We start from the raw sequence: 13955 nt of genomic DNA on the forward strand, positions 1-13955 counted from the left end.
GTATGAAAAATCCAAAACCAACATTTTCTGTTGGTGATCATGTACGTTTGGCAAAAAAGAAACAGACATTTGAAAAAGGGTACGAGACTCGTTTCACAGAAGAAGTTTTTAAAATAACCCACGCTACACGAAGCGGGAGCCATTACCTTTACACGGTCGAAGATTTAGCTGGCGAACCTGTAGACGGTAAGTTTTATCCGGAAGAGTTATCTAAAGTCACAATGGCAGAAAAGCCATATCATAGGATCTCTAGGATATTAAGGGAAAGGAAACATAAAGGAAAAGTACAATACTTAGTACGTTGGTATGGATACGGTCCTGCTTATGACTCGTGGGAAAACAAAGAAGATTTGAAATGAGTTTTTACATGACATTGCCGTCTTCGGCGTCAGAGGGGTTATACCCTGAAAACTGCCCTGGTAAATTTACAACGCTGCTCGCTAGACCTATAGATTTAGACGGTGCGTGGGAAGTAGGTCTTTCGGAAATTATTCTACCGCCTATGCGGATAAAGTTTAATACCGGATTATCCATTGCTGTCTCGCGTGACGGTATGCCGTCTAGAACTCATAGATTCGTCGATCAACATGCTTTTGAGGATGAAAATCATTTAATTCGGACGGTTAACAAACTGCTGAGGGAAAACGTAGATGATAGGGACTCGAAAACCTACGGCCAGATAATAGTGAGTGGTCAAGCAGCTCAGTTAAACATCACGCCGGGCCTCTCTTTAACTTTTACGGGCTCCGAATACGCGCGCGCACTAGGTATACTACACCAGTACACATATAACAGCAGAGATGCTTTGTCTCATATGTTATATCCGGGACAGCATAATCGTCTCGTGCATGTGTATTGTGACGTGATTACGCATGGGTTGGTAGGCGACTCAATGGTGCCTTTACTACGCACCTTATCGACTCAAGCGAATTCATTTCGAGAGACAGTAATTCGTTTTGAAAATCCGCATTATATGCCGCTGGCCTACCATGCGTTTCAAACTATAGAAATAGCGATGCGCGATGATTTAGGGAAGGAAGTACTCTTTCATCCAGGCACATCAGTAATTAAATTACACTTTCGACCAAAGAAGCATTAAAATGGTTCTACAAGAGTTAAAATTTGACGAGCACCGCTACACCCAGATCTTTACCAAACAGCATGGGTACGGTATGCCATATTATCGTGGTGCACCCATGAAAGGTGGTAGTTTCTGGGGACGTGTGATTGGATTTGCAAAGGGTTTGTTCAGCAAAGCTGCGCCGCATATAAACAATTTAATTGCAACGGCCCAACCTCACATGAAAACAATGGCCAGCAAAGCTGTGGAATCCGTAATCGATAAAGCTGTTGAGCGTGTTAGCGAGAAATTACGCAACACGGCTCAACAACAGGGGTCGGGTATTAAGGGTCGTCGTCGAAAGAGAATGATCAAAACCACGAAACGTCAACGCGCAATAGACGCTATAAAAGACAAACTGTAACGATGGCTCTTATTGAAGCTGGCTCAGAACCCTCCATGCTGTTGGAAAGTCACTTGTTTTATCTTCCAGCTACGCTTACGGAAAGGTGGAATACACATGACTATGACTTGGGCCCGTCTCAAGCCGTAACCGACGATTCAAACGATATTGTATTTACAATTTCACCGTGTCAAACCGAGCTTATCAGCTTAGCTGACATTAGATTTTCTTGTGATTTACACGTTACTAATTCTGCTGGTACTGTTCCAACAGAAAAAGACTGTCTTGCACCAGTTAACAATATTTTGCATAGTTTATTTCAGTCAGTTACGGTTTCATTGGGAGGTCGCAACATAACCGATAACAGTCCTTTGTATCACATTCGAGCGTACATTGAATCCCTTCTGGGTTTCACTGTTCAGGCTCAGAACAGTCAGTTGAGCCTGTGTGGATTTGCGTTGGACACTGACCTTGACAAAGACCCGTTATACATGAATGAGATAAATGGGGCAACAACATTTCATAGTAAGGGTGCCGAAACGCGAAGAACATGGTTGCAGACTTTCCGTCCGTTGCAGTTGTCTGGTAAACTACACTGCGATTTGTTCCAGCAAGACCGACCACTAATTCCTGGTGTTGAGTTGAGCATTAAACTAATTCGAAACAGGGCTAATCTTTGTTTTCTTACTGATAATGATGTAGCGGCTCCAAAGGCTTTTGCTATTCGAAACCCCAAGCTGAAAGTTCGAAAGTATGAACCTTCTCCAGACTTCTTAGCAGCCATGACAAAGCAACTAGTCACGACTAATGCAAAATATCACATCGAACGGGTTGCTTTAAGACAAACCACAATGCAATCAGGTCAGCAGCAACTATCCTGGGCGAATATTGTTATTGGACAGTTACCCAAGGTAATGTTCTTTGCAATGTCACCCAATCGCTCATTCGTTGGCGATTTTAAGTCAACTCCGTTCAATTTCATCATTTCAACGTATCTAACTTAAGTGCTGAAATTGATGGACAGCTTTTTCCTACACGGGGGTACAACTTAGATTTCCAGAACGGTGCGTCAATTGAGGGTTATGAAGGGTTGTTAGATACTCTAGAGCGGCTGCATGAAGGTCATGGTGAACTACCGTTTGACAGGTCCGTATTTAACAAAGGGTGGTTTCAATATTTTTGGGTTTGACTTCACTCGCGGCCACACGGGCAGAGGAGCCTTGTCACTGATAAGGCAAGGTAATTTAAACATCAATGTTAAATTTGCAAAACCGCTACCTGAAGGTATAGTTTGCGTAGCTATGATGGTCTTCGATAACATTATCGAAATTAACAACAATCGCCAAGTACTTTTCGACTTTGCGCCATGAACAGCCTACAAATAGATTCAGCGCTGAAACAAGATCCTAACGTTCGCGACATTTTTGTCGGAGTATTTGCCAGTGATACGCTGCCAGTAAAAGAATTTCCAGGTGCATACATATCTAACACTCAACCGTCAGGTGCGGCGGGTGAACACTGGGTAGCATTTTATTGTACAAAACCCGGTACGATAGAGGTTTTTGATTCGTACGGAAAAAATCCCGGCGACTACTCAGATGACATTGAAAAATGGATAGACAATGACTTTGTTATAATGTCGAATACTGAGCGACAAAACACTGATAGTACTGTATGTGGTCAATATTGTATGTTTTTCGTTTTATTACGTTGCTACGGGTTTTCGTATAAAGACGTCATGTCTGCCCTCACTAAGCATAAAGGGGTGAATGATAAATTTGTATGTAAATTCATCAACAAGTTCTTCCGACTAAGGACTGTAGTCCGTGACGCAACATTTATACGCGACCTTATAAGAAATGGTTAAGCCGTTAGCTAAAAAAGCAGCATCAGTATTCTTTGCAGTACTGGTCACCATGCTGCTGGTAGTTTTCAATACTTTAGAAATTGTTTCCTATTTTATCAAGTCCGCCAATCGTACGCAGTTGGAAGAATCAAGAAAAATTACGAAAGAGGTGCTTGATGTGATGGTGAGCGACGAAGCGACGCAAACAGATTAGGTTTTCCCCTTTCTTTTATTGATTTTTCCCCACCCTCTTTTTTCTATCGCGTGCCAAAAGGCAGCGTTGTAAAATCATCCAACATGATGCGCTTGTCGTAAACAAGCTTCAATTTCTTAGCTAACTGAACAGTATTAATTTCTTGGGTTTTTCCATTTCGTTTGATGTATTCTGGATATACAACCTGAACATGCCCATCCACACCATCCAGTAACCGCTTCAGCTGGTTAAAATCCAAGGCTTTTCCAGTCCGCGTCAGCTCCTTCGTGACCGAGTCCCAATCCAAAATATCTTCCGTAAATCCGTTCTGCATCATACCTTTCACTTTCAACTCAATGCGCCCCGTGTCGGTTTCGTAGCTGTACACTTTTGGACCACAGGAGACAAATTTAACGATGTGATTCTCGCCAGCTTCTAGCTGGTTATCCCAATCCCCAAGAATACTGCCGGTATCAGGAAGCCAGTCGCCAGGTCGGTGAATGAATATCACGGAATCCGTGTCGTAGTACAGGAGGCGCTCGCCCAACTTTTCCATGAGGGATAATAGTATAAGTCGCGCATGGCTGGTGGTGAAAGCGGCAATGACAACATTCGTACCGTTGCTGCCTTCATTGTAGTCATCCACTTTCGAGTGTGTTACCATCAGACACGTTGGGCTTACGCCATAGACATCATGTATTTCAATAGCTTTTGAACGACACAGATCAGAATACCGTTTGGGGTCGTAGACAAACTCCGTTGAGTTCATATCGCAACTTTGACCGGTTTTACCCCATAGACTGTTCACCACAATCTTGGTTGTGCTCTTCTTTCCAGCATCAAAAACCATAGCATCAGGATCCAAGGAAATGCCTTCGCGTTCTTTAACCGTCTGAATAAACTTGGCTTTCTTTTCATCGGTATCGCACCACGCAGGCCAACCACTGGCTTCCATTTTCACTTTTAAAAACTTGTCCATGTATGCCGCAAAGAGCTTGGTGTCAGACTGCGTCCAGTGCCACACTTCATACATTTCCACAACACGATACCCCACATCGATTGCATGATGTAGTTCGGGTGTCGCCCAAACCCCTTCGAAACAGCGATCATCGTCTGTATGCGCACAGCGGCTCAACGCTTTTTCCATCGCGCATTTTTTGCACAGAACAAACATAAGCTTGCCGTTTATCGTGGCCGGTAAGACTGGATACAGGCATTGATCCGGAGCCGCTACTTTGCAGTAGACCAGTCCAAAATAATCTTTGGCATCCTTGAAATTGGATACGATTACTTCAGGATGGCCGACCGGGTATGCCTTGGTCTTGTTCACGAATGGGTACAAGCTAACAACGTCATAATGCCTAATTTCTTCGTCATCCTTTACTTGGTAATACAAACGACTGGCATTCGTTCTGCCTCCTTTGAAGGCGTCACGAGGATTCATTGGCTCACGAATGTTCATATTCAGCAGAAATGCGGCAATATCGGGATCTTGTCGTTCTTTAAGCCACTCGCAGCTCCATTTCACCTCCACAGTGTAGCCCTGACTTTCAAGGAAGCGTTCGCGTTCCTGGAACTCTTCGTAAACTTCGCGCATTTTCTTTTTGGAGTATGGTACAACATCGTTTTCTTCAGTACAGAAAGGATGTCCATGGAAGACGCAACCGTTATACTCGTAAACGGTTTGTGTCTCCTTGTCAAAACCGTCTACAAAGTATCGCCCAATTTTAACTTCTTTGCCGTTCCGACCATGGCGTATACGACCGTTTGCGCTCATGTTCTCCCATTCCAGCCATTGCGTGGCTTGAATACTAGTCCGTCGGTTTCTGTGCGGTCCATGACTGGATAACGCGGCAACTTTGTTCTCCGGAAGGTGAAACATTCTCCAGTACCGGTAGCAGGCCGAAGGCATGGTCATACTTTCCATTGGATTCAGCGACGTCAGAGCTTGGTAATCGCTGATAAACTTTAAAGCACACACACGCAAAACCGTAACATCGTTCGAGCAATACGTCATCATCTGCTCGCGAAAATTGAACACCCCATTGGCGGCCGCTTTAGCTTCAGCGTGCCACTTAAGAAATTCTTCTTTTTGCTTTTTTCGCATTCCATCAATCATGTACTGATCCGGCTCGGGCCAGGGCAAATCAGTTTTATCCCAATTTTCAGGCTTGTTAAATCGATGTGGGAAGTCGCCTTTCTGCACTTCGATTTCCAAGCCAACCGCTTTTGGTAACTGACTCAACTTTCAAGCCAGAAAGTTGAGTGTATCACGTGACCGGATCCCCAGTTTGCGGTACCGCAATTCCAACAACTGCGTCCCACGCTTGATGACCTCCACTCCTTTCAATCCATTGTCCAACATGTACTTTAGGACAAAATGTCCATCATAGCCTCGAAAATTGTGTGCTATGATAGTAAATCCCCGATGCTTTTCTTGAAACAACCAGCGTCCAAATGCCTCATCAACTTCCGTATTCATTGGCTGACCGTCTTCCGGAAAACGTACTTCCGAACCATCAGCATATTGCGCAACGATGCATGTGGGTACGTGACCATTCACTGGATCGTTGTAGGTTTCGTAATCGAAGAAAATGTATTTCATTTCTTCTTGCTGCCATGGTGGCGGTGCCTTCAGTGGTTTTATGTAGCACAAATGCGTAGCTTGGAGAAAAAAACCATTGCACGTGTTACAATAAATTTCCCCGCACTGGTGTGTTACGTTTTTGCCACGATTGGACAGGTTCACAAAAACACCGCATGCCTGGCAGATGAACATTTGCTCGCAATAATTCTTTCCATTTTTCCTTTTCTTCTTATGGATATCGTAACACTGTTGGTTGTGGAACCGACGGCTGCATTCAGTGCAGAAGATTGGATTGTCCACCAGACAGGCGTTCTTGTTGCGGTAGCACGACCTACATTTCCCCTCGCACCGATGACGTTCTCTATGATGATACGGTCGATCGCAATCATTGCAGAAGTAGGGTGAGCAGTAAAAGCCTGTCGCGGATGTGACCAGGTCAAAATGCTCATTGTCCAGCAACAAAAAAATCTCCTGCATATCATGGGTTTTACGCTCGGGTACCCGTGCAATAATCATATCACCTTGATTGGCCGATATAACCTTAATTTGAAACTCGGGAAATTCATTTTCCTGAAGCACGCCTAGGGCATCAAGGTCGCAGTAATGGCCAGGTTGCAGATCGCAGTTATTCATTATCTTGATGGCCTCCGCTTCCAACTTGCGACTTCGGTTAGCACGAATATAATTTTTCCATTTATTCTTATGCGGCGGAACTTCAAGGTCATGCGTGAGGCGGAATTTTCCCAGAAACAACGCGGCGGGCAAGCAGAGGTTATTTTCTACACGGACGCTTACAATGGATTTCTTGAAACGATTTCGGTCATGCTTAACGTGCTGATGCCTGAGGAACCAGGATCCACCAGCCGGCATGATAGAGCGCCAGATCCGTATGGTGAAAGAATCGTCAATTACCAACTTCTGGCCGGAGTTCAGAAGCTCAATACGATGCATAAAAGCGGGTATGCTAAAGTCAGAGAGCTTTCGCATGGTTAAATAGAACGCTCTTTCAAGCCCATCCGATTTGAGAGCCACAACAACACGGTCCGTCGGGGCAAATTCTTTAAAGCACAAATCCATTATGACGCGCAGGATTTCCGGCATGATGAGCATGGTTTCTTCTTTTGCAAAAATTCGCGGTAGCGAGGCTATCTGGACACGGTATTTCTGTTCAGTGCTGTTGAAGGTTTTGAAAACGCGTTCCGACTCTTTGACCAATTGAAATAGACCTGAGAAATCGGGCAGCGATTCATCTCGGACCGCATTTCCACCAGCTTGCGGCGCTGGTGGATCTTCATACTGCCAGTCGTCCAGTTGCGCAAGAGCAAGAGCGGCAGCTAAAGATCCCGGGCTTAACTGATCAACCTGATCCAGATGCAGCAAAGCGGTTGCTAGAGTCTGTTCATCGTGTTCATTGAACTCATTGGGATTAGCAAGCATGTGATCAAAGGCTGCTTGATCTTCAGCGGTTAACTGGTACGCATCATTAACTTGCGGCTGCTGCTGCTGCTCATCATCATCCATCCACGGCTCACTGAGTATGGCCGCAATAGCCGCATGATCAGAAGCAGACAACTGATAAGTCATTTTTGCCAGACGTGAAGGATTTAAATGAAGAAAAATCTCGTGTCGCGCGGCTTTTATACACGAGCTGAATTACTGCAGCGTGTGCTTATTGGTCTGATGTTTTCTGTAATGCGATGCAATTGGTTAACAGTGTTTAAGCCACACCTTTGGGCGTTCCAGTGGGCGCGAGTGGATACTTACCGGCGCTAGCAGCGCCGGTAAGTAACCGCTCGGCCTTTCTTTCGACGTGTTTTAACGTGAAAAACTAACGAAAAAGAACCACGTTGTATTATTTCCACAACAGCAACAATCTCCATCAAAAACAGTCTACACCACAACATTATAATTCCGCTGTTACTGTAACCATTATCCCACGGTATGCGTTATCAAACAAGAGGTATGAAAACTGTACTGCCATTATCCCATGGTATGTATTGTATGTAAAGACAACGCCATAAAAGAAAAACACTACGACATTTTAGTTTTCCGTGTTCACCTCAGTCTCTTGCTTCTTGGCAGGCGGTTCCTCGGTTTCGTTGTTGTCGTCGTCGTCGTCCGAATGCTTCCGTTTGTTGCCGCATTCGACAGTGTCCACAGGCTCAGTGCCGTTCAGGTACTCGTCCAAGTCAATGTCTCCTACCAGGAGAGTGTCGTCCAATTCCTCTTCGGCTTCGGTCTCCGGAATCGCGTCGATTTCTCCTTCTTCAGCTTCAGTCGCCGGCTCACTCTCCAAAGTGTCGTCTGCGAGAACGTGTTCACCTTCTTCTTCGTTTTCGTCACCCACGTCGCTTTCAGCTTCATCCGACGGATCGCCCTCAAAGAAACCCGAGTCAAGCGAGTTGTCCGGGGCGCCAGCAATGCGTTCGTAGTAAAAGTCGTGCAGTCGCTTCTACAAAAACCAAATAATGAATATAAGTTGAATTATGCACAGAAAAAAATACATCAACGGCGAGGAATCTTACCATAAAATCAGTTAGACGAAGAAACACGAGAAGGACGCCAGCATTGCGGGTGTAACGCTGAAGATCGAACCACATATTCTTGGCCCGCTGATAGTACGTGTAGTAGGTGTGGATCTGGTCAAACTCAGTGCGTGAAGCCCAGTCCGAAATCAAATTGTTGGCTCGCTCTAAAATGTTAAGCATTTTATAAGTGTTGGAACAGACAAACACAAAAGTCTTTAAAAAAATATGAAAATTCAGTGGCTCACCAATGTACTGTGCAAGGAGTGGAAATTCGTCAGGCAAATCCGGAGTGGGAACAATGAGCCGATAGTAGAAATCGTGAAGTTGTTTCTACATAGAAAATTTTGAAATTAGCGATAAATGGTAAACCAAAGTCAAAGAAGAATTAAGAAATGCAAATCTAGGTGAAGAATAAGATTTACAGTGACTGCTTACCAGAAATTCAGCGACATGGAGAAACAAGACGAGAGCATCATAATGGCGGATGTAGTAAGCAAGGTCAATCCACAACGCATAGGCTAGGTTGAAATAGCCAGAATAACGCCGGATTCTGCGGCAGTGGTTGAGAGCCAACCAATCCGAAAACAATTCATTTGCGATCTCTATAAGAAGCCGAGGATTTCTTTAGGTAATGGAGCAATAATCGTGTTATAAAGAGCCTCAATCTAACTATGAAAGGTCACCATTACTAATGTTAGAAAAATAAATTTGACAGCTTTTGTAAATAAATAAGTCAGCAATACATACTGTTTGAACTTACCAGTGTACTCTTCAAGCAGTGGAAACTCGTCAGGAAAATCAGGAATAGCCATGTGGGATGCTGAAGATCCAGTTGCAGTGGTGCGTAAAAGAAAACTGTCCGAATGATTTGATTTTGTGTTAGAGAAATCGACTTATATCCTCGGGCTTGGAACTCAACATTTTTTCCTGGTGCGCAGCCATTGGCTGCAGGTGATTTGTAAACTCCCACTACCCTTGACCAGACTGATGTGGTCCGAAGCAGAGAGTTTTTGGTCTGGTGGGCACTGGTTCTCTAACGATGTGGGTTGGGCTGTATGATACGTGAAGCTACCAAGGAAAATTCCTTTTGACCTATTAGGTAAAAAGGGCCGAGGGAGAACCATTGTAAGAATCCGGAAAAACCGTTTTTTAAACAATGAAAGTCGCGACGGAATCCGGCTCGCAGATATCAAGCTACCGGACCAAATCAAAAGAACGTGTAACCCAGATAAACAAGATTATGTCGGTAGCAAAACAATGCAATCTTGGTCAATGTCGCGACGAATCCGGGATATTAGCTAGGCAACAGGGCAAATGAACAGGAGTGCGACAGCCATTATACCAAAATTCTCAAACAATAGAAACCAGGCCGCTGACGCGACTTATTCAGGATCTAAGATACGGATGCAGGGTAAATCAAACCGTCGCTTGACCCAGAAAAACAAGAACATAATGGCTCTTATCCGGGTCGCGAGACGGATTACTGTTTATTGCTTGCGCTCTAACCTCTTGTAATAGGTCTCCTCTCAACTTTCCTTTACTTCAACACATACCGAAATTCCACAGAAACCTGTCTTTTCTTTTAACATTTGTACTAAGAAACTCAACCGTATGCTTCGTGCCTTGTTGGTTAAAACTTTTTCCTTACACGTATGTATGGAAACAGTAAGGTTTCGTCTTACGAAGGAGAAAGAGCCTTAACCAGACCGACTGTAAGGAAACAAAAGGACAAGTACGGTGAAAAATCTGGAAACCAAATTTTCGCTGATATAAACCAACTGCAGCCACAGTTAATCCATCAGTTGCCTGAGCAGCAGTTTTTGGACGCTTCTTGGATCTTTACTGTTAGCTCATAACAGCGCTGTAGTCTTAGTAAGCTTCAGTTAACGAGTGACCTTTACATAATGTCTTCCCGAACAGATTCAGTAGCATCTACCGGATCTTCTTCATCCTCATTGTCCTACGCATCATCCACTTCCTCCGATGGCGTGTATCGCCCATACAACTTAGTGGATCCTGGTTGTCCGTTTGCTAATGCTTGTCTGGAGATTGACCAGTTTTTTCATGTGTTCACTCGCACGCCAACGACTGCAGACCTGGCTGCCATTTCCAATAGAGCATTCGGTAAGATAATTTTCCAATTGATTTTCTATCTGTTATTACAGCAAAATTAAATTAAACAGAAATTGCTACCCGTATACGTCGTGATATGCTGGCCCGGCGTCCAAACGTAAGCGCCATGGATAATCTTCCTGACGCCTGGGTGCATGCTATCCATCTGGCTAATATGATTTTGGTAAGTTCCACAATAGATTTGGCTTAGTTTTTTTGCCCTGTTTTCAAAAAATATAAGCCGGATTTTTTATATAGTATAGTTTTCTACCATTTATAGGGAGACATTCAGTTTTTCCATGACGCCCGTCTTATTTCTTTGGTTGGTCCGTATGGTCCTTGCGCCGCCTACAATTCAGTCTACCAGTTTGGCGTGACCGGCACCGTGCCGTTCATTGGTGAGAACCCCTTACCCACCTCGCAGCCTTACGCACCGCCAAGTCCACCACCACCACCACCACAACCACCTACTGGCTTCTACACTCCAGCCAACGACTATCCTCCAGACAACACCCACCAAATCTACACTCCAATCAACGACGGCGGCGTCTATACTGCCGCTTACAGCAACGTCTACTCTCCGTTGCCTGACGACCACGAGCAAGAGCTAGCATTTTCCCTGCCACAACGTTCTCGCACACCGGAACCGACCCAGATGGTGGAGTACAGTCCTGCTTCTCCTGACATGTCAACTCTGAGCCATTACCTTACGCAGCCAGCACATACCTCTCGTTGGAATGTTGCCCGCGTTGCCCGGGAACGAATGCCTTCACCGATTCGCACACAGCCCTTCAATTTGATTCGCTTGACGTCACCATCTTCTCCCAGCAGTCCATACCGCTCACGTCTTTTGGATGCGCCGCGAGGTGGACGCCACCGCTCTTCCACTCCACCATCACCCACAGTGCCTTCCACGTCTGATGCTTTTACTACACCGACTCGCAATCCATGCCGATCACGCTTTGTGAATGCACCGCAACGCCGCCGCCGCCCGCCAACACCGTTCCATTCGACGACTCCGCGCGGATCAACGCCAGTACAAGATTATTCACCAGAGGACCAGACCGCCGTTGAAAGAATCAATAGCCTTCTTTCCCAACCTTTTATCCTTGACCAAATTAACCGTATCGCTAACTCACCCAGGGACCATTATCCGGAGGAAATTTACAGCCAGCCGACTACGCGAAAGCGCTCCACCGATTCGCCGAATGAATCAGACCCTCGCCGTCGCCGCTATAATTAACTCGCAACTTGCCTAAATTCTAATATTTCTCGTTTTTAAATGTTGTTTTGTTTGTTAGGAATCTCGGACTTGAACTATTGGTCACTGTCTTGTGTCTTTGTGGTAGAGGTTTAGCCTGGAACTAATGTTGTGGTATGTTGTACTACTGTTGTACTAATGTTGTACTAGCCAACTGTGTTATGTTGTAGTGGGTGGCGATTTGTATTAAACTACGTTAAACACAGTGTGTGGTGCCATGTATTAAACTATGCTGTCTAGCTTGTTTATAAGCACGAAGAAGCTCTGTCTAGCTTAGTCATTAAATCAAGTTTTTAGTCTATCTGTATTGGTATAATTGTAACAATGATAGGTCCGGCTGTATAGGTTAAGATACTATTACATTTTGTGCCCATTCATTAAGTAAAAGAATGTCACGATTAGCTCCGGTTAGCTTCCATGAATACGGAACTACCGTATTGTTTTATGAGATGAGTGGCATCGTTCTTTGAATATTAAATGCTTTTAATCCGGGTTCAACGTGTTTGTAGTCGGGAGTTTATTGTATATCAAATTATACACTAGCGGTCTATGGGTCAATAAAACAAAACCCTTTTATCAACAGAGGTTTCATTAGTATCCGGGTTAATAAGACAGCTAGTGACGTAACACAGTGGTCCGAGCGAAGCGAGGACCACGCGCGCCCTCTCGGTGTGTGCGCGTGAAGCCGATGCCCAATTTCAAGTCTGTGTAATAGCTGGCTGTTGTATCAGTACGCTCGTATTAGTTTAAGCCCGCCCACATGGGTTCTCTCTGATATTAGCGCGTTTCAGTCACTCATTGTTTTAGGAACGGTTTTTATTGGTTGATTCCAAACTGAAGTACGTCCACGTAGGTTTCTCTCTGATATTAGCGCGTTTCAGTCACTCATTGTTTTAGGAACGATTTTTACTGGTTGATTTGAAACCGAAGTACGCCCACGTAGGTTTCTCTCTGATATTAGCACGTTCCAGTTACTTTCGGTAATACAAGTAATGGTGGTATTGTTAAGTGAAACGTTACGGTTGGTTACTAGTCTAAACGTCAATTTTTAGTCTGGTCAACATAGTTCAGTTAACGGTTGGCGTAGTACAAGTAACTAAAACAATAGTTAATACGTTGTTTTAAATTTTGAGAGTTGAAACCTACACTTTTTTGAGTATAAAACCTCAGCGGCCAAGCAAATTTTTTCATTCCAAAGTTTTTTTTACTCCAATCCACCTACCTTGGAATACCTGCCTGGATCCCCTCATATTTTCAGTTAGTTCAGTTTATCTTTTACTCCATGGCTCCCTTCAAGTATCTTTCGGATTATCAGGAGTGGTGCCGCCAGCAATGTGGTAAGTCTTAACCCTTGTTTAAAAATCTTTATAATTTTTTAATTTTTTAATATTAAAACTTTTTATTATTATTGTTCTAAGAAAATAATATTGTTAGGTATAATCAAGGAATTGAAAGTCCAGTGGGACGGTTTTTCGGAGCAAGAGCAACGGGAGTGTGCCCAGTATAATATCGGTACGTTTTCGTTATTATTTGTTAAAAGGTTTGAACTTAAACAATGAAAATTTAATTTATTAGATCTGTGTGCAAGTGTCAAGAAGTTTGTCGCCAGCTGTACATGGAGTAAGCCGGGAAGGGAGGTAGACCGTTTGCTACATGCGGTCAACCGGTTGGAGGTATATTGATTTTTATTTTATTTTCATAAAAATAATGGTACATCTGTATAATATGTTTAGTGGTCGGTTGCCTTCTTGAGTTGTGACATTGTTCCCGATCCGCGTCGTACCAACTTACAACTGGATACGGTCCCCATCATAATGGCAGGCAGTGTGGAGCGTGACCGAAAGAAGAAAGAGAAGCTCAAGGCCAAGTCTTCATCATCAGTGAAGCCATCCACTTCCAAAGCCAAGCCGAAGAAAAAGAAGCAAAACCAAGCCAAGCGGGTAATCCAATCACCAACGCCCTCTC

General features: G+C 44.2%; 1 protein-coding gene across 1 annotated transcript; it reads right to left on the bottom strand.

The window, feature by feature from the left end:
* Positions 1 to 3566: 3566 nt before the first annotated feature.
* LOC129598801 (uncharacterized) lies at positions 3567 to 5621 on the bottom strand. Its single transcript, XM_055496857.1, has one exon. It carries the CDS (start codon positions 5619 to 5621, stop codon positions 3567 to 3569), a length of 2055 nt encoding a protein of 684 aa, XP_055352832.1.
* Positions 5622 to 13955: the final 8334 nt, after the last annotated feature.

The sequence above is a fragment of the Paramacrobiotus metropolitanus genome, unplaced genomic scaffold (genome assembly GCF_019649055.1).
Source record: "Paramacrobiotus metropolitanus isolate TYO unplaced genomic scaffold, Prichtersi_v1.0 Parri_scaffold0000129, whole genome shotgun sequence".
In the NCBI taxonomy this organism is placed as follows: Eukaryota; Metazoa; Tardigrada; class Eutardigrada; order Parachela; family Macrobiotidae; genus Paramacrobiotus; species Paramacrobiotus metropolitanus.

Bases quoted from the DNA above. Each gene is read 5' to 3' on its own strand.
- LOC129598801 (XM_055496857.1), bottom strand. From the start codon at position 5,621: ATGATTGATGGAATGCGAAAAAAGCAAAAAGAAGAATTTCTTAAGTGG.